The 25,888-nt window shown below is 42.6% G+C and overlaps 1 protein-coding gene across 1 annotated transcript; it reads right to left on the bottom strand.

Moving 5' to 3' along the window:
- Positions 1-421: 421 nt before the first annotated feature.
- Positions 422-1,346, bottom strand: LOC122941992 (olfactory receptor 11L1-like). Its single transcript, XM_044299488.1, is given in 2 exon segments — positions 422-946; positions 948-1,346. Coding segments are annotated over 2 exon segments (924 nt in total).
- Between the last annotated feature and the right edge of the window lie 24,542 nt (positions 1,347-25,888).

Below are 25,888 nucleotides of genomic sequence, written 5' to 3'. Positions count from 1 at the left end.
ACCATAGTTTGTAAATGCTATAACTTTTACCCAAACCATTTTTTTTTGCCCAAACATATTTTTTTTATCAAAGACGTGTAGAACAATAAATTTTGCGAAAAATTTATATATGGATGTCGGTTTTATTTTACAACATTTTACAGCTGAAAGTAAAAAATTTCATTTTTTTGCAAAAAAATCGTTAAATTTCGATTAATAACAAAAAAAGTAAAAGTGTCAGCAGCAATGAAATACCACCAAATGAAAGCTCTATTAGTGAGAAGAAAAGGAGGTAAAATTCATTTGGGTGGTAAGTTGGATGACCGAGCAATAAACGGTGAAAGTAGTGTAGTGCAGAAGTGTAAAAAGTGGCCTGGTCATTAAGGGGGTTTCAGCTAGGGGGGTTGAAGTGGTTAATGGATTAGTGATGTAAAAAAAAAAATTATTGACCCACCATTTTTTTTAACGCCACCTTTATGTCCTGGTTTCTGAGGCTATATATTATGGGGTTAAGCAAGGGGGTAAAAAAAGTATGTAATAGGGAAACAATTTTATTAGTGAGTGAGGAATGTCTTACAGATGGGATCACGTATTTGACTATTAGTGTCCCATAAAATGTGACCACAACAATAAGATGAGAACTACAGGTAGAGAAGGTTTTTTGTTTGCCAGTTGTAGATGGTATCTTGAATATGGTGAGAAAGATATACACATATGTCACAATGATATAACCACAAGGAAGGATAAATAGTGGCATAGAAAACAGAAAGACTTCCAGTTCTACCATAGAAGTGTCTGAACAAGAAAGCTTCAGAAGTGGAGAAATGTCACAGAAGAAATGGTCAATGATGTTGTCATAACAAAAATTAAAATTCAATATAGGCAAGAGTCCTGACAGATTAACAGTCAGACCCAACAGCCATGGCCACAGTGACAGACAGATCTGGAGCTTGAAGTCCATGATGCTATGAGTATCGTAAGGGGTTGCAAATGGCCAAGTAACGATCATAGGACATTACAGAGAGAAGAAAACATTCTGTAAAGGTTGAACCGCTAAAGAAGTATAATTGGGTGATACAGGCGATGTAACTCATCTTTTTCCCTCCAAACAAAATTGCATCAAGCATGTTGGGAACAATGTTTGAGGAAATCACAAGATCAGAAAAGGAAAGATGACAAAGGAAGTAATACATGGGGGAATGGAGCTTGGTGTTGACTGAAAAAAGGACAATGAGCACAAGGTTTCCTATAACTGTAAAAATAAAAGTGATCAAGAACAAAATAAATAACACAATATTAAAGCTGTGAAGGTTTCCGAAAGCTAAAAGAATAAATTCCGTCACTTTTGTCTGATTCATTGTAGACATGGTGTTTGGTTAAGGCACTAGTATATCATGTATTCCAGGCAAAGTTGGAGATGTTATGCGGTTCAGAGAAAACAAAAAACTCTATGCATTCAGTAAGCATAAGGCCGAATGCACACGGTCCGTGGTATCCTGGCCTGGCATCCTGCTGACAGCAGGAGCGCACGGCGTCATTGGTTGCTATGACGCTGTGCGCTTCATGCCGCTGCTGCACTACAGTAATACACTCGTATAGATCATACAAGTGTATTACTGTAATGCAGCGGCAGCATGAAGTGCATGGCGTCATAGCAACCAATGACGCCGTGCGCTCTTGCTGTCAGCAGGATGCCAGGCCAGGATACCACAGACAGCTCACGTCCGTGTTCCATGGTCGTGTGCATTCGGCCTAAACCAATGGTAAAGAAAAAATATAGGGGGACATTTGTTAGTGGCATATTAAAGTTGCTGATTTTTCATACCCCATTTTTTTCTGCAAAATCTGTGACTTTTACCCATTTACTCTACTTTTCAGAAGTGTCGAGAATAGGGCGCATGGCAAGGGGCGGTTAGGGGGCATCACAGCAGGTCTACCACATATGGGAATTTATCATTTTAGTAATTTTTGAACTCAGCTTTGTCTGCGTTGGCGTAATTTATGCCACATTTATGGTATCAAATGTTGCATGTTGTTTGATAAATTTGTCTTATCCTTAAACCTAACACTTCTGCCTAGAAAAGCTACTCCAGCTTTCTTCCTTCTGGAGTGAGAGTGCAAGTTTTTGCGACTTCTCAAAAGTCTCAGTGATAAATCTGGAGTGAAATTTATTAACACGGTTAACCATGGCCGCTTTCCCACCCATATTTCAAAACTGAAGTGAGTAGGGTAAAAATGCAAATATTTGCACAAATTAGCCCAAAAAGTCCCAAATGCATCAGTGACTTTTTGAAGCCAGAATTCTGGAGCAAAGTCATTGTAAATCAGGGCCTTTGTCTTTATCTTTATTCACACCAGAAAACGGGTGTGAATAAAGACAGAAATCTATGGCAGCTAGGAGACTGAAAAGTAGATTTTCTGTCGCACGACCTGCCGGAGGATGCAACAAACCTGTGAGAGGCCTGCTCCTATAGATTAATTTGGATCATCCTCTGGCTGCATAAATGAAAAATGTCAGTCTTGATAAATGTCCCCCACAGTTCACTGAATTTACACTCTTTTGCATTGTTATGAGAAAACATAGTGGGTCATTTATCAAGTTAAGTGTTTTTGATAGCCCCCTACTCCACCAGAGGATGGACTTAGTTGATGACAAGGTATAGTTTGCGTGCCTATATTTCAGCCATTATACATGCCAGAAAAAATGGTCGTAAATGATAAGTATTTTTATGGCCCTCCCCCCCCCCCCCCTCAACACTCCGCCCTTTGTTAACAAAATGAGGGCAGCATAGAAATGCCAACCTTTTTACTCCCTAAAAGTGGAATGTGGTGGATGATAAATTTCCCCCATATTTTTTGGATTGACCACTAATATGGAAAAAAACTCATGTTTAATATGGTATAAAGCAGTGTTGCCATCCAGAGGTTTAGGATCTCCCTGACGTTTGATCTACCTGCATATGGCTCCACAGATGTTGCTAGCTGTAGATACTGTTGTGCCCTAGTGCAGTGTTTCCCAACGAGTGTGCCTCCAGCTGTTACAAAACTACAACTCCCAGCATGCCCGCACAGCCAAATGCTGTCCGGGCATGCTGGGAGTTGTAGTTTTGCAACAGCTGGAGGCACACTGGTTGGGAAACACTGCCCTAGTGGGAAGGGCACAACAGTATCAAGGTTATAACATCACCAGAACTTGGTATCAAGGTTAAAACAATATAAAGCACTTTTAGCTATACAGTGACAGTCTTACTGCCTGGCTCAAGAACACTATTATTGCCCTCAGATTTGAAAAGGTTGGGGACCTTTGGTGTTACTGTAAAGGAAATACCAAATATGTATTTACCATCTTGAGACATTTATGCAATAAAACAATCCTGCTCATATAAAAGGGTGACACCCCTGCAATTTTGTCACCAGGCTTAGCAAAGGGAACTCTGTCAAGTTTCTTTACACTCCTTGGATGCAGCGATCAACATAGGAAATGTTATTTGACAGAATTATTGGAAAAAATTTATGCATAAATGTATTCTTATATTTTTGTATTTTAATTACACAATCACTGATTATAACTGGATTAATCTGAAATTCTTTTGTGTGACAAAGTTACCGTATAAACCTAAGGTAACTATTAGAGAGACCATTAAATTAGTACACCTTACAGCTATTATGGCATACTGTTAACACATACTATAAATCTAAAATCAAATAATGAGAAAGAATAACCTCAGTAAGGATGTAATTGCTTTTAGTTACATTACTTATTTTTGGAAATTATCTTGTGTCAACTGTGAACGCAGCTTTGTAGATTATAGCTATATAGGTGGATAACTGTAGCCTCTCCCTTCCATTCATTTTTCAATGACAGCTGGGTTGTGGAATTGCCTTCTAATACACGTACTTCAAAATTAAGTTGGCCCTAATGGAGATTTAAATTAGTAGATTCTGGTGTCACATACTTAAATTTATTATTAAAGCACGCTATATACAGACTATGGGGCACATTTATTAAAATCGGGATTTTAGACGCCAGTCTTAATAAAGCCCCATAGCTGGCAGAGGATCCGCCGAAGTTATGAAGAGGTGCCGGCTTCTCCATAACTTCGGCACATCCAGCGCCAGTTCTAAATGTAAGACAGTTTCTTAGCTGTCTTACATTTAGACAATTAATTTTCTACATCTAAAATAGGTGTAGAAAATAGTGAATGAGACAGTGTCACCGCCAGCTCTCTGAGAAGGTCTGGCAGACGTTCTTCTGTACCTCTTGTGTTTCTTTGCTGGCTTGATTCTAGGTGACGCTTACTCCCTTCGTATTAAGTGCAGGGAGCCGGTGGTCGTGTCCCCTCACTATTATAGGGTTTTTAGGTGTAAATACACCTAGGTACGAGGGCATGCAATCGTCTACCTCTGAGACCCTTGTATGTGCCTAGCAGTCAGGGTGAGCTCTTAGGGTTTTACAGGGGTCACCTTTATGCACCTTAGTTTGGGATCAAGCCAGTCGGATGTTTATCCATAACTTCCAGCTATTTGCAATATCATCCGTGACATTATAAACTGCCATTACCGTCTTAAGCATGGATCCGGTTTCAGCCTTGATTGACCGCATGCAGGGTCTTTCACTGGTGGTAGCAGATCTCCGTAAAACTGTGTCTCAGTTTCAGGTGACCGGTTCTGCTTGCGTTCATGGAGTTTGTTCAGAGCCTAAGATCTCGCTTCCGGATACGTTCTCCGCGGGTAGTGAGAATTTTGTTCGCTTTAGAGAGGCTTGCAAACTCCATTTTCGCCTACTTCCCCGTTCCTCTGGTGATGAGGAGCAGAGGGTGGGGATCATCATCATCTCGCTGCTCAGGTATAACTCTCAGTCTTGGGCCTTTTCGCTGCCGGTGGGGGCACGGCCTCTCCGATCGGTGGATGAATTTTTTGTAGCCCTGGGGCATATATACGATGACCCGGATCGTATTGCTCTGGCTGAATCTAAACTGCGTCTTTTATGCCAAGGTAAACAGTCCGCAGAGATATATTGTTCTGAATTTCGGAGATGGGCAGCTGATACTGGTTGGAACGATGCTGCACTCCGAAGTCAATTTTGCCATGGTCTTTCGGAGGGATTGAAAGATGCATTTGCGTTTTATGAGAGATCTGCCTCGTTGGACTCTGCCATGTCTCTAGCTGTCCGTATTGACAGGCGTCTTAGAGAAAGAGGAGAGACCACTCCTTCATGTCATATTCAGTCCAAGGACAGTGGAGCAGTCTCATTCAGTGCGCAGGGGCCTCAGTCTCTCTCAATCCCCTCTGAGCAGGAGGCCATGCAGCTGTGTTTGCTTGCCTCTGATAGTAGAGGATTCAGCTCTCAGAGGAGGGTTTGTTTCTCTTGTGGTGGAATAAATCATTTGGCTAATGTTTGCCCCTCTAGGAGATTCAGGGAGTTTTCTGAGGGTAATAAAGAAACAAAAAGAGAAAAACCCTCTAAAAACTTTCCATTTGCTACTATTAGCAAGGTTGATGCGGAAATTGAAGGTTTGCTGTTTGCTTGTAGTTCCCGTTTTGTCCTACCTGCCAGGGTGGCGCTAAATAGCAAGAACATGGTTTGTGAGATTTTTGTAGATAGTGGAGCAGCTGTCAATCTCATTGATAATCAATTTGCTATAACACATGGTTTCCAGGTATGCACTTTGGAAAAGGATATACCTGTTTTTGCTATCGATTCCGCTCCACTTTCTCAAAAATCGTTAAAGGGCATAGTTCACAATATCCGTTTGACTGTGGGTGATGCTAATGTTGAGGATATGTCATGTTTCGTCCCAAGCGGATTACCTACTCCTCTAGTGTTGGGGCTACCCTGGCTCACTAAACATAACCCCACCATTGATTGGCAAGCAAGGCAAATAAATGGTTGGAGTGACTTTTGCAGAGAAAATTGCCTCACAGCGTCTCTTTCAGAGGTTTCTACTTAGACTGTACCATCTTTTCTCTCTGAATTTTTGGATGTGTTTTCCGAGAGTGGTGTCCAGGAGCTGCCCCCTCACCAGGAGTACGATTGCCCTATTAATCTCATCCCAGGCGCCAAGCTGCCAAAATCTCTTTTATACAATCTCTCCCAACCTGAAAGAGTCACTATGCGTACTTATATCTCTGAAAGCCTGAGAAAGGGACACATCCGACCCTCGAAGTCACCTGTTGCTGCTGTTTTGTTTTGTTTTTTTGTTAAGAAAAAAGATGGTTCTTTAAGACCTTGTCTGGATTTCAGGGAGCTGAACTGTATTACAATACGTGACCCATATCCGCTTCCTCTGATCCCGGACCTGTTTAACCAGATTGTTGGGGCTAAAGTTTTTTCTTAGTTGGAATTAAGAGGGTCATACAACCTAGTCAGGGTCAGGGAAGGGGACGAATGGAACACGGCCTTCAATACCCCTGAGGGTCATTTCGAGAATTTGGTTATGCCATTTGGTTTGATGAATGCTCCAGCCGTCTTCCAATATTTTGTGAACAGTATTTTTTATCATTTAATGGGGAAATTTGTTCTGGTGTATCTAGATGACATTTAGATTTTTTCTCCCGATTTCAAAACTCATAGGGACCACCTACGTCAGGTCTTGCTCATTCTGTGGGAGAATAAATTGTACGCTAAACTGGACAAATGTGTGTTTGCGGTTCTGGAGATTCAATTTCTTGGTTTTCTTCTCTCCGCTTCTGGTTTTCGCATGGACCCCGAGAAGGTCCACGCTGTGCTTTATTGGGAGCTTCCTGAGATTCAGAAGGCGCTGATGCGGTTTTTGGGTTTTGCCAATTATTACAGAAAGTTCATTTTGAATTATTCCTCTGTTGTTAAGCCACTCACTGATATGACTAAAAAGGGGGTGGATTTTTCTTCCTGGTCGGTAGATGCGCTTAAGGCCTTTTCTAGTATCAAAGAGAGTTTTGCTTCCGCTCCCATTTTGGTACAACCTGGTGTCTCTCTACCTTTTATTGTTGAGGTAGACGCCTCTGAGGTGGGTGTGGGTGTGGTCTTATCTCAGGGTCCCTCTCCTGCCAAATGGCGACCGTGTGCCTTTTTCTCAATGAAACTCTCTTCCGCAGAGAGAAATTACGATGTGGGAGATAGGGAGTTGTTGGCCATCAAATTAGCTTTTGAGGAATGGCGCCATTGGCTAGAGGGAGCCAGACACCCTATTACTGTGTTTACCGACCATAAGAATCTGGCCTACTTGGAGTCAGCCAAGCGTCTGAACCCGAGACAGGCCAGATAGTCTTTATTCTTTTCTAGGTTTAATTTTGTTGTCACGTTCCGCCCTGGGGTTAAAAATGTGAAGGCGGATGCGCTGTCACGTTGTTTTCCGGGAGGGGGGAACTTTGAAGACCCAGGTCCCATTTTGGCTGAAGGGGTGGTCGTCTCTGCTCTTTATCCTGATTTGGAGGCAGAGGTTCAGGCAGCCCAGGCAGAGGCTCCTGATCTTTGTCCTCCTGGGAGGTTGTTTGTGCCTCTCGCTGTACGACAGAAGGTTTTTAAGGAGCACCACGATACTGTCCTTGCTGGGCACCCGGGGAGTAGAGCCACAGTGGATCTCATTGCTCGGAGATTCTGGTGGCCGGCTCTTCGTAAGACGGTTGAGGGTTTTGTGGCAGCCTGCGAGACCTGCGCTCGTGCCAAGGTCCCTCATTCACGGCTATCGGGTTCTCTCTTCCCGTTACCCATTCCTTCCCGTCCTTGGACGCATCTGTCCATGGACTTCATTACGGACCTGCCTCGTTCCTCGGGGAAGACTGTTATTCTGGTAGTAGTGGACCGTTTTAGCAAAATGGCGCATTTAATTCCCTTTCCTGGGTTACCCAATGCTAAGACGCTGGCGCAAGCATTTGTTGATCACATTGTCAAATTGCATGGCATTTCTTCAGACATCGTTACTGATAGGGGCACGCAATTTGTTTCCAGATTCTGGAAGGCCTTCTGTTCTCGCTTGGGGGTTCGGTTGTCGTTCTCTTCTGCTTTTAACCCGCAGTCGAATGGTCAGACCGAACGGATCAATCAGAATCTGGAGACATATCTGCGCGGTTTTGTGGCAGAGAATCAGGAGGATTGGTGTTCTTTTTTGTCCCTTGCTGAGTTTGCTTTAAATAACCGTCGCCAGGAGTCCTCTGATAAGTCACCATTTTTTGGTGCATATGGGTTTCATCTGCAGTTTATTCTGGTTTACCTGATGAGGAGAAATTTTCCTCGTCTTTGTCATTTATTTGGCAAAAGATTCAGGGTAATCTGAAGAGGATGAGTGAGAGATATAAGTGTGTGGCGGATAAGAGACGTGTGCCTGGTCCGGACCTGAATGTGGGTGATCTGGTGTGGTTGTCTACAAAGAATATCAAACTGAAGGTTCCCTCCTGGAAGTTGGGTCCTAAGTTTATTGGGCCTTACAAGATCTTGTCCGTCATCAATCCCGCTGCCTTCCGTCTTGATCTTCCTCAGACTTGGAAGATCCATAATGTTTTTCACAGGTCCCTATTAAAACCTTATGTCCAACCCACTGTACCCTCCTCTTTGCCTCCTCCTCCGATTGTTGTTGACGGTTATCTTGAATTTCAGGTCTCTAGGATTGTGGATTCTCACATTATCCGCGGTTCTCTCCAGTACCTCGTTCATTGGGAGGGTTATGGTCCTGAGGAGAGGATGTGAGTCCCAGTGGCGGACATTAAGGCCACTCGTCTCATCAGGGCTTTCCATACGTCCCATCCTGAGAGGGTGGGCTCTGAGTGTCCGGAGTCCACTCGTAGAGGGAGGGGTACTGTCACCGCCAGCTCTCTGAGAAGGTCTGGCAAATGTTCTTCTGTACCTCTTGCATGATGTTCTTTGTTTTGGTTTCACTTTGTCATCTCCTTTCCTTCTCCCAGCTGTCACCTATTCACTCTAATTGCCTCCCTTTATATTCCCTCCCATATTGCCTCGCTTTGCGGTTTATACTACTTCCTGGATTGAAGTGATCACTGCTGGAGACTTCTGTTACTGCTTGTTCAGATAAGTCCTTTCTTGTATTGTGTTTCTTTGCTGGCTTGATTCTAGGTGACCCTGACTCCCTCCATATTAAGTGCAGGGAGCCAGTGGTCGTGTCCCCTCACTATTATAGGGTTTTTAGGTGTCACACAGTCTAGGTACAAGGGCATGCAATCGTCTACCTCTGAGACCCTTGTATGTGCTTAGCAGTCAGGGAGAGCTCTTAGGGTTTTACAGGGGTCACCTTTATGCTCCTTAGTTTGGGATCAAGCCAGTCGGATGTTTATCCATAACTTCCAGCTATCTGCAATATCATCCGTGACAGACGGGCCTGGTGGCCTGTCCCCTTCCCTGCCCACTCCCACAATTTTAGTGAGTATATAGCATAGCATGAGCATGTATATAGCATAATAAATGACCCCCTAAATTTTTTTATTTCGATTAATAGAAGTCCTTGTCTAAGTACTGTCCCAATGATAAATTTAATTTCACCCAGTATCTAGTAAATTAAGGCTCTACCACTGTTTAGATTGCGGTAATACATCACTTACAAGATGTTAGCAGCATCTTCTCTTTATAGACTTTTGTTTGTGAAGCTGGAGACAGAGATAGATTGCTAGTAAAGGCTGAGTAAAAGGGAAAGAGGAGGAAAGCAGCCTGAAAAGCATTTATCTTTAATAAGCTATACTACAAAGTTTATTCTAGTTTATAAGTCAACTATAGTATTCATTTCTACAAACGTGTTCATAACTATAGGTACATTTCAACGATTCTGTTATATCTTAGGCTGCCCATACACAATTAGGTTTTGATCAGATTCTCAGATGCAGTTTTAAAGCTAAAACTAGGTGTGCATTCTAAAAAGAAGATATGTAGACTCTGTTCTTTGTATTATCTCTCCCTTTGCAGTCCACTCCTGGTTTTAGCTTCAAAACTGCATCTCAGAACTAGTGTTGAGTGCGAATATTCGAATAGAGAATATCGCAACTTCGCAAATTTGCGAATATTTCGAATATAGTGCTATATATTCGCTATATCGACTATTCATCATTTTTTTTACATCTGAAAACATGATTCCTCCCTGCTTCTTTCTTGTGGGTCAATGAGTTTATTAGCCCACAAGCAACTTAAGCAGGAAGGAATCATGTTTTCATATGGAAAAAAAAATGACAAATATTCTAAAAAATGAATATATAGCAATATAGCGAATATATTCGTTATTTTGAAAATTCATTTTTTTTTTATGTGTACTGTTATTCCACTTTGGCATACTCCTCCGCGACAAGCGTCCCCATCACCATGGAAACGCCTGTGGGTTAGAAAATACCATCGGATCTGAGTTTTCCCTGAGATCGTGAAAACTTAGATCCAATGGTATATTCTAACCCACAGGTGTCCCATGGTGACGGGGACGCTTGTCGGGGAGGAGTATGCCAAAGTGGAATAACAATACACATTGAAAAAATAAGATGAATATTCTAAATAACGAATATATTCGCTATATTGCTATAACTTTGTTTTTTAGAATATTCATCATATTCTAAAACAAGAATATATAGCAATATAGCGAATATTCGTAAAATAGACATACGTTTTTTCATAGTCGTAATTTTTTTTCTCTTATGAACTTCAGATTTGAAGAAAAATTGCAACTTTGAGAAAAAAAGGTTATGGCATTATATTAGCTAAATTGCAGTCTATATGTGTATGTTACGAATATTCGCTATATTGCTATGACTTCGTTTTTTAGAATATTCGTCAGATTCTAAAACAAGAATATATAGCAATATAGAAACTATTATGATAACATCTTGCAATGTGCACTAACCTTGCAATAGTTCTGACGAGTCTCATCCAACTGGAGAAACGCTCAAAGCGCTGACAACCGAAGCTGGCTGTTTGCTTAGTTCCAGTGACTAATGCGCTAACTTCAGCGTGGCTTTCTGGATCATTATCCGGATCCTGGATGCTGAAAGATTCCTGTACACATTTGTTCGCCTCTCCAAGCAGAAACTCTGGACCTGTAAGCCAAGTAGAGTTAGTAAAGGAACTTATAGACATAGGCCTAGTGGCGTGATCTGCTGGATTTAGTTCGGATGGTACGTAGTGCCATTGTTCAGGTTTGGAGGATCTCCTGATTCTCTCTATGCGGTTACTAACGTACACATAAAATCGCTTGGTCCGATTGTGGATGTAACCCAAAACGACTTTACTGTCGGTGTAATACTGGACTTCAGCTATGTCGACACCCAGTTCTTGTTGTATGAAATCCGCAATCTCCACTGCCAACACAGTCCCACAAAGTTCCAGTCTGGGAATAGTATGATCAGGCTTAGGGGCTAACTTAGCCTTACCAAAGACGAATCCAACGTGATTTTGGTTGTTGGGTTCTGTCACCTTCAGATAGGCGACTGCTGCGATGGCCTCCGTGGAGGCGTCCAAGAACACGTGGAGTTCTTTATTTATGCTAGAGGAAAGTGAGGTTTTAACATAGCATCTCTGGATGTGGATCTCATCCAAGGCACACAAGGATCGCTTCCAGGCTTCCCTTTTTTGCTTTTTCTCAGAGAGAAGTGGGGTATCCCAATCCTTGACTGTTTCAGAGAACTGTCTCAGTAGAGATTTACCTTGTATGGTGATGGGCGCTACAAATCCCAGCGGATCAAATAGGCTGTTTACCACTGATAAGACGCCTCGTTTTGTGAATGGCTTGTCTGCACAACTTATCTGAAAACCGAAGGAGTCAGCCGAGAGATCCCATCTGAGGCCCAAGCTCCTCTGCACAGGTGGACTGTCCAGTCCCAAGTTAATGTCCTTGAATCCTGGTGCATGATCGCCTGATTCGAAGGCCCTCATAACGGCTAGGCTGTTTGAAGCAATTTTGTGTAGTCTAAGTTTAGCTTGGTACAACATACTTTGAGTCCTTTTGAGCAGATCGATGGCCGCTTCTTCAGTTGGTAGTGATTTGAGTCGATCGTCTACATAGAAGTCCTTTTCTACAAAGTCTCTGGCGTCTTTACTGTACTCGGACTCTCCCTCTAATGCAGTGCGCCGAAGGCCGTAAGTTGCCACGGCAGGTGAAGGGCTGTTTCCAAATACGTGTACCCTCATTCGATATTCTGCCATCTCTGTGTTGGTGTCATTATTCTTGTACCACAGAAACCTGAGGAAATTCCGGTGGTCCTCTCTGACTACGAAACAGTGGAACATCTGTTCAATGTCGGCGGTGATGACAATGAGCTCTTTTCTGAACCTCATCAGCACTCCAACTAGGTTATTCGTCAGATTAGGACCTGTGAGAAGGACATCATTAAGAGATACACCTTGATGTTTGGTGCTTGAGTCGAAAACGACCCTAATTTGATTAGGTTTCCGTGGGTGATACACTCCAAATGAAGGCAAGTACCAGCACTCGTCGTTCTTCCCTAAGGGTGGAGCTGGTTCTGCATGGTTGTTGCGGAATATTTTGTCGATAAAGGCAACAATGTGTTCTCTCATCTCAGCCTTACTGTTCATGGTACGCTGAAGAGAGTTAAATCTAGACAGAGCTTGTTCCCTATTGTTCAGGAGTCTCACCCTGGTAGCTCGGAAGGGTAATGGAGAAACCCAGTGATTGGTTTCATCTTTAAGGAACTCATTGTCCATTATCTTGATAAATTCTCTGTCCTCTACTGACAAAGCTACTTTATCATCGTCCTTGCTTGTGTGAAAGACTCATCTTCCCAAGTTGTCAGCAAAGAAGGAAGTATTGTCGTCAGGTGGTTGTATGAGGTCTGGAGGCTTCTCTTTCACCTCGTAGTGATGAGGGCAAGGCTTAATGCAAGTTGTGCGTCCATCTCCACGCACGTACGTTTTGAAAGAGTGGATTCTTGGTTGATCCAAGCATACATTTCCTATGACTACCCATCCCAAGTCCAGTCTCTGGGCGTATGGTGCATAGTCGGGACCATTACACTGTTGACGCACCTTGTGTACCCTTAGATTGTCTGACAAGCAGGAGTAGAATCTCGGCGTTATTGTCCATAGGTGGGGATAACGTTGGCTAGGTGCCTTAGGTGTGGTTGGTGAAATGCAGCTTCCGGTGTAGGAATTTCATCCCTATGGTTGGGTATTTGATCGCATTCGATCAGCGTCGGTAGAGGTATCTCAGTATTTCCACTGACGGAACAAGCAATGAATCCTTGTGCCCTCCTGCCGCTAGTCTCTATGCGACCCGAGCAGGTGTTTAAGATGTAGGGTTCTGACGGTCCCTTTATTCCAAAAGCTTCAAAGAATTTAGGTCCTGCTAGGGAGCGGTTGCTTTGGTCGTCAATGATGGCATACATTTTTACTGCCTTTTCTGGTAGCCCCTCCGGGTAGACCTTGATTAGGCATATGCGGGCACAACATTTCTCACTCTGGCCCTCCCCACATACGTCCAAGCATGAGCAGGAAACAGCAGTGGCTGTGTTAGCGTTATTTTGGGGCTCCCCGCCATGACTTGGAGCGGGACTGGTGGTGACAGCAGCAGGTGAATCCCTTGTGAGTGGAGTTGGGTGCATAGCTGAGGCGTGTCTTTCACTATGACACTCCTCACACTTGATAATGGATTTACAGTCCTTAGCCATGTGCTCCAATGAAGCGCAGCACCTGAAACATACCCCAAGCTCGGTGAGGACTTTCTTGCGCTCCTGTATGGTTTTGGATCTAAATCCTCTGCATTTGTTCAGTGAGTGTGGTTTTTTATGAATGGGACATTCACGATTGAAGGCCTTGTCTCCTAATGAGGTAGTGTACTGTTTACCAGTGGTTACTGCAGATGATGGTAGGTTAGTCTTTCTAACTAGTGTTGAGCACGAATATTCGAAAAGCGAATTTTTTTAGCGAATATCGCAACTTCGCGATTTCGCAAATATTTCGAATATAGTGCTATATATTCGTAAAAACGAATATTCTTTTTTTTTGTTTTTTTTTCACAAAATTACAGTACACATATAATTGATTGTTTCCCAAAGGTCCAAAAGCTCAGATCTTACTCACATTGCCTAGAAAGTGATTGAGGCGCGAATCTTCGTAAGGCGATTTTATTAGCGCACATGCGAATATCGGCACTTGTCCCAGAACAGAGGCAAAGGGCTTTGCATTCATACATTAGTGAATTGAGTTGCGAATCTTCGTAAGGCGATTTTATTAGCGCACATGCGAATATCTACACTTGTCCCCAGAACAGAGGCAAAGGCCTGTGCATTCATATAGTATAGCACCATATTCGCGAATATTTCCAACTTCGTAAAATTCGATTTACGAATATTCGTATTTTAGTTTCCACCTTACAGATTACATTGATCTGTACTCTGTCAACTACAGTCATCACCCCCCACTGTATCTCGATTGATTCCCAAAAGTCCAAAAGCTCAGATCTTACTCACATTGCCTAAAAAGTGATTGAGGCGCGAATCTTTGTAAGGCGATTTTATTAGCGCACAGGCGAATATCGGCACTTGTCCCAGAACAGAGGCAAAGGGCTTTGCATTCTTACATTAGTGATTGAATTGAGTTGCGAATCTTCGTAAGGCGATTTCATTAGCGCACATGCGAATTTTGCATCTCATAATATGTATTATGCGATGCGAAAATTCGAATTATCGCATATGCGAAATAATAACGAATTCGAATATTCGCGAATATTTTACGAATATTCTTTCGAATATTCGCGAAATTTCGCGAATTTGAATATGGGACATGCCGCTCAACACTATTTCTAACATTCATGCTGCTCTTAAAGTCTCTATGTTTATGCACAATACTTTCATACCTTGATGATGGTGTCACTGAAGCTGTAGTATTGAACTCCAGGAAGTCGAGGCTGGGGTCATTCCTCATCTGGGACTGTTCGTCGATGAATCTACAAAATGGGGGAAAAGTGACGTCATGCACTCTTTTGTACCTTGAGACTGATGCCGCCCACTTCTCTTGCAGGCTGTATGGTAGCTTCACGACGATTGGGTTCACCCCATGGGCTGTATCCAGGTAGCACAGCCCGGACAGACGAGGATCTCTTTTGGCGAGCTCCAGTTCCATGAGCAAATCACTTAAATCCTGAAGCTTGTGGACATCCTTGAGACTGACCTTGGGAACGTTCTGCAGTCTCCTGAATAGTGCCTTCTCTATTGCTTCTGCACTGCCAAAGGTGCGTTTGAGTCTCTGCCAGGCTGCAGCGAGACCTGCTTCTGCTTGTCCCACATAGTTCTAAGGCTCTTGATGCGATTTGTGGAGCCTGGGCCCAGCCAGTTTATCAAGAGGTTGAGCTCCTGCTCTGCGGTTAGGTTGAGGTTGGCGATGGCGGCTTTGAAGGTTGCCTTCCAGGCTCTGTAGCTCTCCGCACGGTCATCAAATTTTGAGAGACTGGTGTTAATTAGCTCTCTGCTCACCAAAAACCTGGCAAACTCAGACATATATGATCTCTCACTGCTTGTTGCCATGACAACTTGTGATGCCCCTGGGGCATATAGGCTGCGTGGCGTGAAATGCTTCCGGGTAGAATGATGTTGCTGCAGGGTTGAGCTGTGGTCTAGCCTCTGTAGATTCTGATGACTGCTGCTTGAGCTGTGGAGGTAGGCCAGGAAACACCTGGTAGCCATCTTGCTGAAATAGCTGTCCTTGAGAGGGCACATCTGGGCAACTGTTATTAGATTGCTCGGGTGCTGTGGGTGTCACTGGCACTGCAGGTAGAGCTGGCTTGGAGGTTTCAGTGTTATTGGCTTGGACAGTACTGCACACTGGGGGTGGTGCAGATAACTGTTTCAGTACATAGTCGCTGGTGCGATCAACTGGATCGTCTATATCCTCTGGTGGTAAACAGACTGAATCAAGGCCTTGGCTCAATGCTTGCTCAAGTAGTCTTACTTTTGCTAATGCAATTTCCTCTTCCCTCTCTGATTCAAGGATCTTTATTCGAGCCTTTGCTTCTGCCCTCTTGGCTTCTGCCTCCGCTTCAGCCCTCTTGGCCGCCGTCTGTGCTTCTGCCCTCGCAAGGACTTCTTTTTCGGTGAAGGAACGCCTCACTTTGGATTGCTCTGCATTTATGCGGGCCTCTAGTAATCTGTCGCTCAGGGCGGAGCTTCTAGAGCATGATGATCTGTAGGACCGCGAGGAATGTTTGGATGAATGCGATCTGTGTGATCTAGTTTCTTGCAAATGAGATATGCGGAGTTCCACTTTATTTTTAGCATCCAGCACCATGGCGTCTCTTTGTCTGTCTATTGATTCTGCCTTGCACAATTCTGACGGGGCTTCTTCAATATTAGAGTCCTTTAGAAAGGTTATATACCTTGTGGACAGTCTCTTGTATCTTTCGTGGGCTGCGTTCAGCCGCCCGACGGCAACTTGTAAGCTGGTGGCATCGCCTGAGGAGGACTTAAGTCCTGATATGAGGGAGGACACTCGTTCCCATAGCTCTTCCAGGTTGTCACATAGCTCATCTTTCCTGGTGTGATACTTTTCCGTGATCTTTATAGTTGGTTTGAGAGAGCGCCTTGGTCACGTGACTTGGTCTGCTGGAAGTGTGGGTTCTACATCCAGCTCTTCATAATGATCAGTATCAGGTTGCATTTGCTTTGTTTCATCACTGGGGAACTGTACAAGGTCCTTTTCGGCCATTTTGATTTAAGGTGCGCTGTCTCTTTAAGAAAATTAACTTTTGAATTGGGGGCTGAAAATTGCAGTGCGGCTCAGATGAGGCACCCCGATAAGGTTCCTAAAGTGTTTTGAGTGAATTGCGGGGTTTTGGTTTGAGAGAGGCCCCGCGTGCGTGAACAGTACTTATATCATGCGAGCAAGGGTTAATATAGGATGTAGAAAGTGGCTTGGCGAGTAGTGGAAGACTTCCAGGCAAGAGTATATCTACTGCGGACACGCCGTGCTTCCCCTTGGGCTTGTGGGACGTGCACTGTTGCCGGGCAGATTTGCTGCGAGTGGGCCTGTTGCAAGGGAGGTTCCTGAGTGTGGCACTGGGCTCTGAGGGAACCTGTAGCTGGGCACTGGACATTCAGACAGATATTGACTGGGGTATAAGGCTTTAAGGCAGTTTTTGACTGTTCTGTCCCCACATGAAGGCGAATGAAGGTGTAACTGATGATGACCTTGTGACAGTCTTACCTTTGTATCCAAGCAGTGGAGCAGACCGGACCGGCAGATGCTCAGGTTAGATGGACCCAGACGTAGACATGAGGATGCAATCAAACGTGGGTTTATTTGATCCAGAGAAGCGACATACAGTGATGCTGTAGATGCTGTGATGTGGATGTCTTTCCTGAGGCAACTGCTGAGGCAACTGCTGGTCAAAAACTGATGCCTTCACAAGCCAAGGTGTAAGTCTCCAGTCACAAGGAGTGCAGCACTGAAAATGGCTACAGGAAGTGACCAGGACCAAGGCTGCTAAAACCACGCCCAGCGGAGAAAAACTTTATAGACAAGAAACAAGGCGTGCAGCATACGAATTCCGGCCAGCAGATGGCAGCAGAGAACAATACATAGAAACAACATAGTGAGAAGAGATAATAATACAATGCAGGAATTCAATTTGAAAAGAACAGCACATCTTCTGAACTTCAGATTTGGAAAAAAATGTACACAATTGAAAAAAAATATTATACCACTATATTAGCTAAATTGCTCTGTTTGTATTTTCTCGAATATTTGCTATATTGCTATATATTCTTGTTTTAGAATATGACGAATATTCTTAAAACTAATATATAGCACTATATTTACTGCTATATATTCTTTTTTGATCAACTTCGCATTACGCGATTTTTACAATTTAGATTAAACGCAATCGCGAAAATCTTGTATATGAATATTCACGAATATGGGACCTGCCGCTCATCACTACTCAGAACCTGAATAAAACCAGATTGTGTACAGGCAGCCTTATGATTATTGTATTCCTTATTTTGCAATGCTCATTTTTGCAGATTTACTGTATAAGGTTATATACATTTTGAGGCCAAAAAATATTTCATTTATAACCTGAATGAATCACTACTTGCGTGTCATTATCGATAGTAAATTAAATTATGGCATGCAGCACTAGTCTGCTTCATGCAAAGCTGACATGATATTGTAATGTATTAGGAAATGCATGATAAAAAATAAATAAAATGAAAACTACATTAATATGTTAATACGAATTAGAGAAGATCTCAGTTAACAGAAAAAGATTTCCTTAGCTACAGTAAATCTATTTCACCTATAGTAGAGAATGCATAGTGGTGATATTTTTATTAATATGTAAATGGTATCTATAAAATCAATGCAATAATTTATTTCAGATGGAAGCCACATAGAGAACACAGGGTCATTGCTTGAGTTTAGGAAAAAGTTGGGCACAGACAGGGATGGTTTAAAATAACAACATGGTTGACGCCAGTGATTCGTTTCTGTAATCACGTTTTATCAATATGATGTCCACACTGCAGTCATGTAAACATATGATCGGCGTGGAGGACGGGAACAGCAGCAGAGGAGCAACAAATGATTTAACAGTTATGTAATCTTAATTTGTTATTTTACACCATTCCAACCCTGTGCCTGCTTTTTTCTCATTTCAGACAACCCCTATAGGCCTCATGCAAACCGCAGATCCATAAAAATAGGGATGTGGTCCGTGCACCGTCCATATTTTATTTTTGCGTATCCATTGATTTCAATGGGTCCGTGGTCCGCATCTTGCGGTCATCATATTCTGTCTTTTATCAGAACAGACATACAAATGCCAAAAGCACACAGATGATCTGCAAAAAGGAAGAATATGTCCTATATGTGGACCACAGACCCATTGATGTTAATCGGTCTGCAAAGAATCCAGATCCGCAATTTGTGGACAACAAAATACATATGGTCATGTGCATGAGGCCTTAAAGGCTATGTACACAATTTTTGTTTATGATTGCATTTTTACTCATTTTTGGCTAAAAATCATATTTTCAACTGACCTTTAGTAAAAATTTTGAGCCGTTCTGTCACAAAGAGTTAACAGTTTTTCTAGCTGTGTCACTGGTACTTTCACTTTGTGCCAGTCATCTAATAAACCTTATCTCTACTACTAAGATGTCATAAACACTTATTTAAGGCCACATTCTTTTCAGTAAGATAAGAACTGAGCTATAATGGAGTGTTTATACTGTAAAGAGATCAGAGCCTGTTAGCTTCCCAAATGATGGAAAATCCACAGGATGCAACTACAGCATCTCAGCTCTGTACACAAAAAAGCATTCCATATTTTTAATAAAGACCAATAAAAAAAAAATGACTTTGAGCTCAAAATAAGTACAATGCTATAATAAAAAAAAATTGTCCCCAAAGGTGTACATAGCCTTTGAGGGACATCTTATGCCTAAATTCAGAAGCAATACTTTTCTTTTTGAACTATCACGTTAATGAGCTTGCTCCCATAGCAGTGGCTGTGAGTTACGAAAACATTTGACATCTTAAAAGTCAATATTCAGGGTTACTGGTATTAATGTAGACTACTGACTCAAGGTTGTATCTAATTGCTTGTTCAAGTCAGTTTGATTTCTCAATGACATACCTGAAATGTATGCTGCATAAAATCAACTAGTATCACCAAGGAATAGTCTACTCCAGTCACATTATATTCAGCCTTAATAAAACATGCTAAGTTGACAGAGAGAGGTCTCTATAGTCCAGTGTGGAGCCAAGAGCAATGACAGTATAGATTACTGCTCTGAAGGACCAATTTTAATAAATGTCCTTTATAACTATGGAAAATTGGGGTTTACTTGTTTCTTCTACAAGTAAACCCCAATTTTCCATAGTTATAACTAATTACATGGGTTTTAGGAGAAACCCACTCCTTCCTTACAATCAGCTTGATTATGGAGGACCTACAAGAAACAAAAGGGACTGTCAAATAACAGCAGGATAACATCAAGCTACTGCATCCATACAGACAAATATAAAACCAACGTACAAATCAATATAATTACTCAATGTGGACAGTGTGTTGCTGTACTTACATTATGGTCATTGTTTTGGAAAGCCTTCAGTCAGAAGTGTATTAATATTAATGTTGGCATATGATGACTACAGGACATTCCTGTGATTGTATGTACTGTATTCTGCATTAATAAATACTGTGCTGAATATCTAGGGACCATTTATTAGAATTCCTTGCTGAATGAAGCATTTTAATGAGAAATTTACTATTCAATCATTAACCAATTAACAGTACACTACAGACTCCTTACCAGTTTGGTATTGCATAAGTCAAAAGAAAATATCAAGAAAAGGTTTATCATCTTTGTCAGACTTCTCAAACATGGCAACACTAAAGGGGTCATCTCATGATGGCAGACATCTTATTAGAGCATATCGACGTCTTAGACAAGGTTCCTATGCTTGGAACCCTCGTCTATGAATCAGAACAGAGAGCCCTGCACTGGTGTTCTTCACCGATTCATGTATTACATGGTTGGCCTTTCATTTTAGTCACCAGCACTTAGTGTTACAGTACATTTTCCCTGCAGCGGCAGTCAGAGCTTCCTTCATAATAAAAGCCGATTGCTCAGGCTAACCAAGTCAGACTCACAGCAATCTTCATCTAAGCAGAATATCCCTTTTAATTTCTTTTGAGGGGACTGAGGATGCAAGGTAGATACAGCTTAAATAGCTATGCAGACTTCATGGTCAGAAGTGAAAGATAGCCGAGGGCTAGGCCCACAGGTACAAAGGTACATGATGCCACACAGATACAGACAACTGTTCTTTCCCAGCAGTTGAGTTTACTAAACAATGTAGAGAACAAGAAGCTAAGAATATATAAAACAGATTGGTACACAGAGAATAAACCAACAGTAAATGTAACACTTTCTAACAATAAACCAGTAAATGTGATGTTTCCCTAAAGTCCATTAACCCCTTGAGGACGTAGGGCGTACCGGTACGCCCTATTTCCCGAGTCCTTAAGGACTCAGGGCGCACCGGTACGTGCTAACTTTAAATAGAGATTCCGGCGCCGCGGGGTTTAATCGCAACGGGATGCCGGCTGAAATCATTCAGCCGGCATCCTGTCACAACGCCAGGGGGGTCATGTGACCCCCCCGTATCGGCGATCGCCGCAAACCGCAGGTCAATTCAGACCTGCGGTTTGCTGCGCTTTCTGCAGTTTCTGATCCCCGCGGTCCCTGACCGCGGGGATCAGAAACTTTAAAATGCCCAAAATGTCGATTTTGCACCCCCCTGCACCCCTGCATGATTTAATGCCGGTGGGTGGTGCAGGGGGGGTTGTGTGCGGTGGGGGCGGTGCGGGAGGCGGGCGGTGCAGGAGGCGGGCAGGTGCGGCAGGCGGGATCGCGATCCCCCGCCCACCTCCTCTTGAAAATTCGTTGGCGTCTAGTGGTTATACCAGGGTGTCAGCACATTGCTGACACCCTGGTATAAACGGCTGACATCTGTGCAGATGTCAGCCGTTTAACCCTTTCCAAACCGCGGTCCGTACGGACCGCTGTATGGAAAAGATTAACTGTCAGGGTCAGGGAGCTCCCTCCCTCTCCCATCGGGGGGCTGCTGTGCCTTTGCAGCCCCCCGATGGAGAGGGAGAGAGCCCCCCCGCCAGCCCCGTCCTCACCCTTCCCCGTCTGCGAAGTCGCGGCAGACGGGGAAGGTTCCCGTGGCAACAGGACGCCTTCTCAGGCGTCCTGCTGTCCATGGTGCTGAACAGATCTATGCTAAAGGCATAGATCTTTTCAGACAAAGTGTAAAGTAAAATACAGTACAGTACCCTATATAGAGTACAGTACTGTATTATACAGACATCAGGCCCACTGGATCTTCAAGAACCAAGTGGGTATGGGTCAAAAAAATGTAAAAAAAAGTGAAAAAAGTTAAGATAAAAAAACACATTTATCACTTAATAAAACTAAAAAAAAAAAAATACACTACACATATTAGGTATCGCCGCGTCCGTAACGACCTGATCTATAAAACGGTCATGTTACTTTCCCCGCACGGTGAACGCCATAAAAATAAAAAAATTAAAACTATGAGAAAATTTAAATTTTTCCCACCTTACTTCCCAAAAAAGGTAATAAAAGTGATCAAAAAAGTCGCATGTATGCCAAAATAGTACCAATCAAACCGTAATCTCATCCCACAAAAATCATACCCTACCCAAGATAATCGCCGAAAAACTGAAAAAACTATGGCTCTTAGACTGTGGAAACACTAAAACATGATTTTTTTTTGTTTCAAAAATGAAATCATTGTGTAAAACTTACATAAATAAAAATAAAGTATACATATTAGGTATCGCCGCGTCCGTATCGACCGGCTCTATAAAAATATCACATGACCTAACCCCTCAGGTGACCACCGTAAAAAAATTAAAATAAAAACGGTGTAAAAAAATCCATTTTTTGTCATCTTACGTCACAAAAAGTGTAATAGCAAGCGTTCAAATAGTCATATGCATCCCAAAATAGTGCCAATCAAACCGTCATCTCATCCCGCAAAAAATGAGACCCTACTTAAGATAATCGCCCAAAAACTGAAAAAACTATGGCTCTTAGACTATGGAGACACTAAAATATTTTTTTGGTTTTAAAAATGAAGTCATTGTATAAAACTTACATAAATAGAAAAATTGTATACATATTAGGTATCAACGCGTCCGTGACAACCTGCTCTATAAAATTACCACATGATCTAACCTGTCAGATGAATGTTGTAAATAACAAACAAAAAAAGTGCCAAAAAAGCTATTTCTTGTTACCTTGCCGCACAAAAAGTGTAATATAGAGCATTTGAAAATCATATGTACCCTAAACTAGTACCAACAAAACTGCCACCCTATCCCGTAGTTTCTAAAATGGGGTCACTTTTTTGGAGTTTCTACTCTAGGGATGCATCAGGGGGGCTTCAAATGGGACATGGTGTAAAAAAAAACAGTCCAGCAAAATCTGCCTTCCAAAAACCGTATGGCATTCCTTTCCTTCTGTGCCCTGCCGTGTGCCGGTACAGCAGTTTACGACCACATATGGGGTGTTTCTGTAAACTACAGAATTAGGGCCATAAATAATGAGTTTTGTTTGGCTGTTAACCCTTGCTTTGTAACTGGAAAAAAAATATTAAAATGGAAAATCTGCCAAAAAAGTGAAATTTTGAAATTGTATCTCTATTTTCCATTAAATCTTGTGCAACACCTAAAGGGTTAACAAAGTTTGTAAAATCAGTTTTGAATACCTTGAGGGGTGTAGTTTCTTAGATGGGGGTCACTTTTTTGGAGTTTCTACTCTAGGGGTGTATCAGGGGGGCTTCAAATGGGACATGGTGTCAAAAAAACAGTCCAGCAAAATCTGGCTTCCAAAAACCATACGGCGCACCTTTCCCTCTACGCCCTACTGTGTTCCCGTACAGTAGTTTACGGCCACATATGAGGTGTTTTTGTAAACGGCAGAGTCAGGGCAATAAAGATACAGTCTTGTTTGGCTGTTAACCCTTGCTTTGTTAGTGGAAAAAATGGGTTAAAATGGAAAATTAGGCAAAAAAATGAAATTCTCAAATTTCATCCCCATTTGCCAATAACTCTTGTGCAACACCTAAAGGGTTAACAAAGTTTGTAAAATCAGTTTTGAATACCTTGAGGGGTGTAGTTTATAGAATGGGGTCATTTTTGGCGGTTTCTATTATGTAAGCCTCGCAAAATGACTTCAGACCTGTAGTGGTCCCTAAAAATTGGGTTTTTGTATATTTCTGAAAAATTTCAAGATTTGCTTCTAAACTTCTAAGCCTTGTAGCATCCCCCAAAAATAAAATATCATTCCCAAAATAATTCAAACATGAAGTAGACATATGGGGAATGTAAATTCATCACAATTTTTGGGGGTATTACTATGTATTACAGAAGTAGAGAAACTGAAACTTAGAAATTTGCAAATTTTTCAAAATTTTTGGTAAATTAGGTATTTTTTTATGCAAAAAAAAAATTTGGGGACTTCATTTTACCAGTATCATGAAGTACAATATGTGATGAAAAAACCATCTCAGAATGGCCTGGATAAGTCAAAGTGTTTTAAAGTTACGAGCACTTAAAGTGACACTGGTCAGATTTGCAAAAAATGGCCAAGTCCTTATGGTGAAATAGGGATGAGTCCTTAAGGGGTTAAGCAGCCTAGCTGTACTTCTATGTTCCTGGACGAGTTCCTTGTTGAGGTGCACCCTAAGTAATGCGCAATACTATTTGTAATCCACAGGGAAATTATGTCTGTCTCTTGTAACTTTAATCCACAACAACTCACAGCATATAACACCCTATGAGCAGCCAGAGGGATAGGAAGGTGTCAGCGTATTAGTCCCTTAGGGCTATGCATTAGCTCGCAGCCCGTAAGCTGCAATGTAACTGTACTTGGAGCGTTATTGTATGTCCAAATGCCACTTCCATAGTGTGGCGCAATGTGACGCGGCAAAGCCGCACTTACAATTCCTTGAGCAGGTTCTTGGTACTTTTTTTCTTATTTCCTGGTCCACTATGAACTGGATCCTACAGACACGACCCTCCTGGGGTGCCCCCTTCGTGCTGTCGCCAGTCTCCACCATGAGCCAGTCCATTTCCTTCCAGATTCAGCAGAGATATTTCCTTCTGGTTTCCAGCAGCACCAAGCATAGCCTCCGTCTGCTCACCTCCTCCCTCTAGAGGAACCCCCGCCACACACACACAGGGAGAGTGTGATGCAACAAGTCAAACCTGCACACTCAGCCCGCCATCACACCTGCAAGGGTCCAAAGCAGCCCATAAATTAGCTATTTACCAACTTTGCAAACTAAACAGGTATTAGTATTCCTCTGACAGGCAGCTCCAATCTAGACTTTTATTATCTTATCCTTTGCTGCCATCTACTGACCAAAATGAGATGTTGCAGTAATTATACAATTTACAACATAGCATAGAAACATAGAATGTGTCGAAACATAGAATGTGTCGGCAGATAAGAACCATTTGGCCCATCTAGCAGAGTAATACATTGCCCCATATCCTTACATGCCACCCCACTAGAATTTTGGAGTCCTGATAGCTCTATCAAATAAATTTATATGCTGCATAGTGCTGAGGGGGGATACCTGCCGTGGAGCGCTCCAATCTGCAAAGGCCTGGGTCCTCTGTCATTGGTGCAGGAACAGGACCTGACTCCTCCTGAGGTGGTAGCACATTTTCAGGAATAGTGGGGGTGGACAACTCATCAGTCTGTAAAGGCAGCGTGGGGATTAGCCACCACCACCCCCCCTATGTCTCAGGGACTCCCAGGCTTCGATTGCCTCTCCTGAACACCTCCAGAATTATCTGTTGAGGAATGACTCTGTGAAAGTCAAGGTCTGAGCATGTTACAGTGTAATCTTCGAGTCAGAGTATCAGAGTCTTCCCTTTGGACATCGTAGACTGGGCATTCCGGATACACCTGCCGTTTCACAATTTATCTGTGGGCCGTTTAGCACGAACCAATACTCTGTCACCCGGCGACAAGTTTGATGATCCCTAGGGATTTGCTGTTGCAACTTCTCATTGACCAACTGATGAAGAGTCCTCAGTTTGTCTTGGTGCTCCTGCACCCATGAGTCAGCTGTCCTTGTATTCTGCCACAGATGTACGTTAGAGAAAATTCCCTGATTGGTTGTGAGTGATAGCCCCTGTACAAGCAATGGTAGATAGCTGAACTCACTAATATCTCCAGATATAGGCACCAGTTGCATGTGATAATCCAGTGAGGAGAATACAATGGTGAAGCTTTGATAATTTATTGATTTGCCTTGCTTGAAAACAAGGCAGGGAATCAGGGTATGCTAGAGGATATTAGAGATATTAGAGGTCAAAAAGAATTGCTCTCACCATCTTGAAGTCTGCAGCAAAGAGGAAGGACGAAGGACCTTGCAGAGGAT

Source organism: Bufo gargarizans, chromosome 6, assembly GCF_014858855.1.
Source record: "Bufo gargarizans isolate SCDJY-AF-19 chromosome 6, ASM1485885v1, whole genome shotgun sequence".
Taxonomy (NCBI): Eukaryota; Metazoa; Chordata; class Amphibia; order Anura; family Bufonidae; genus Bufo; species Bufo gargarizans.
Note: the sequence above shows the minus strand (reverse complement) of the source record. Positions and strands in the feature narration are given on the sequence as shown.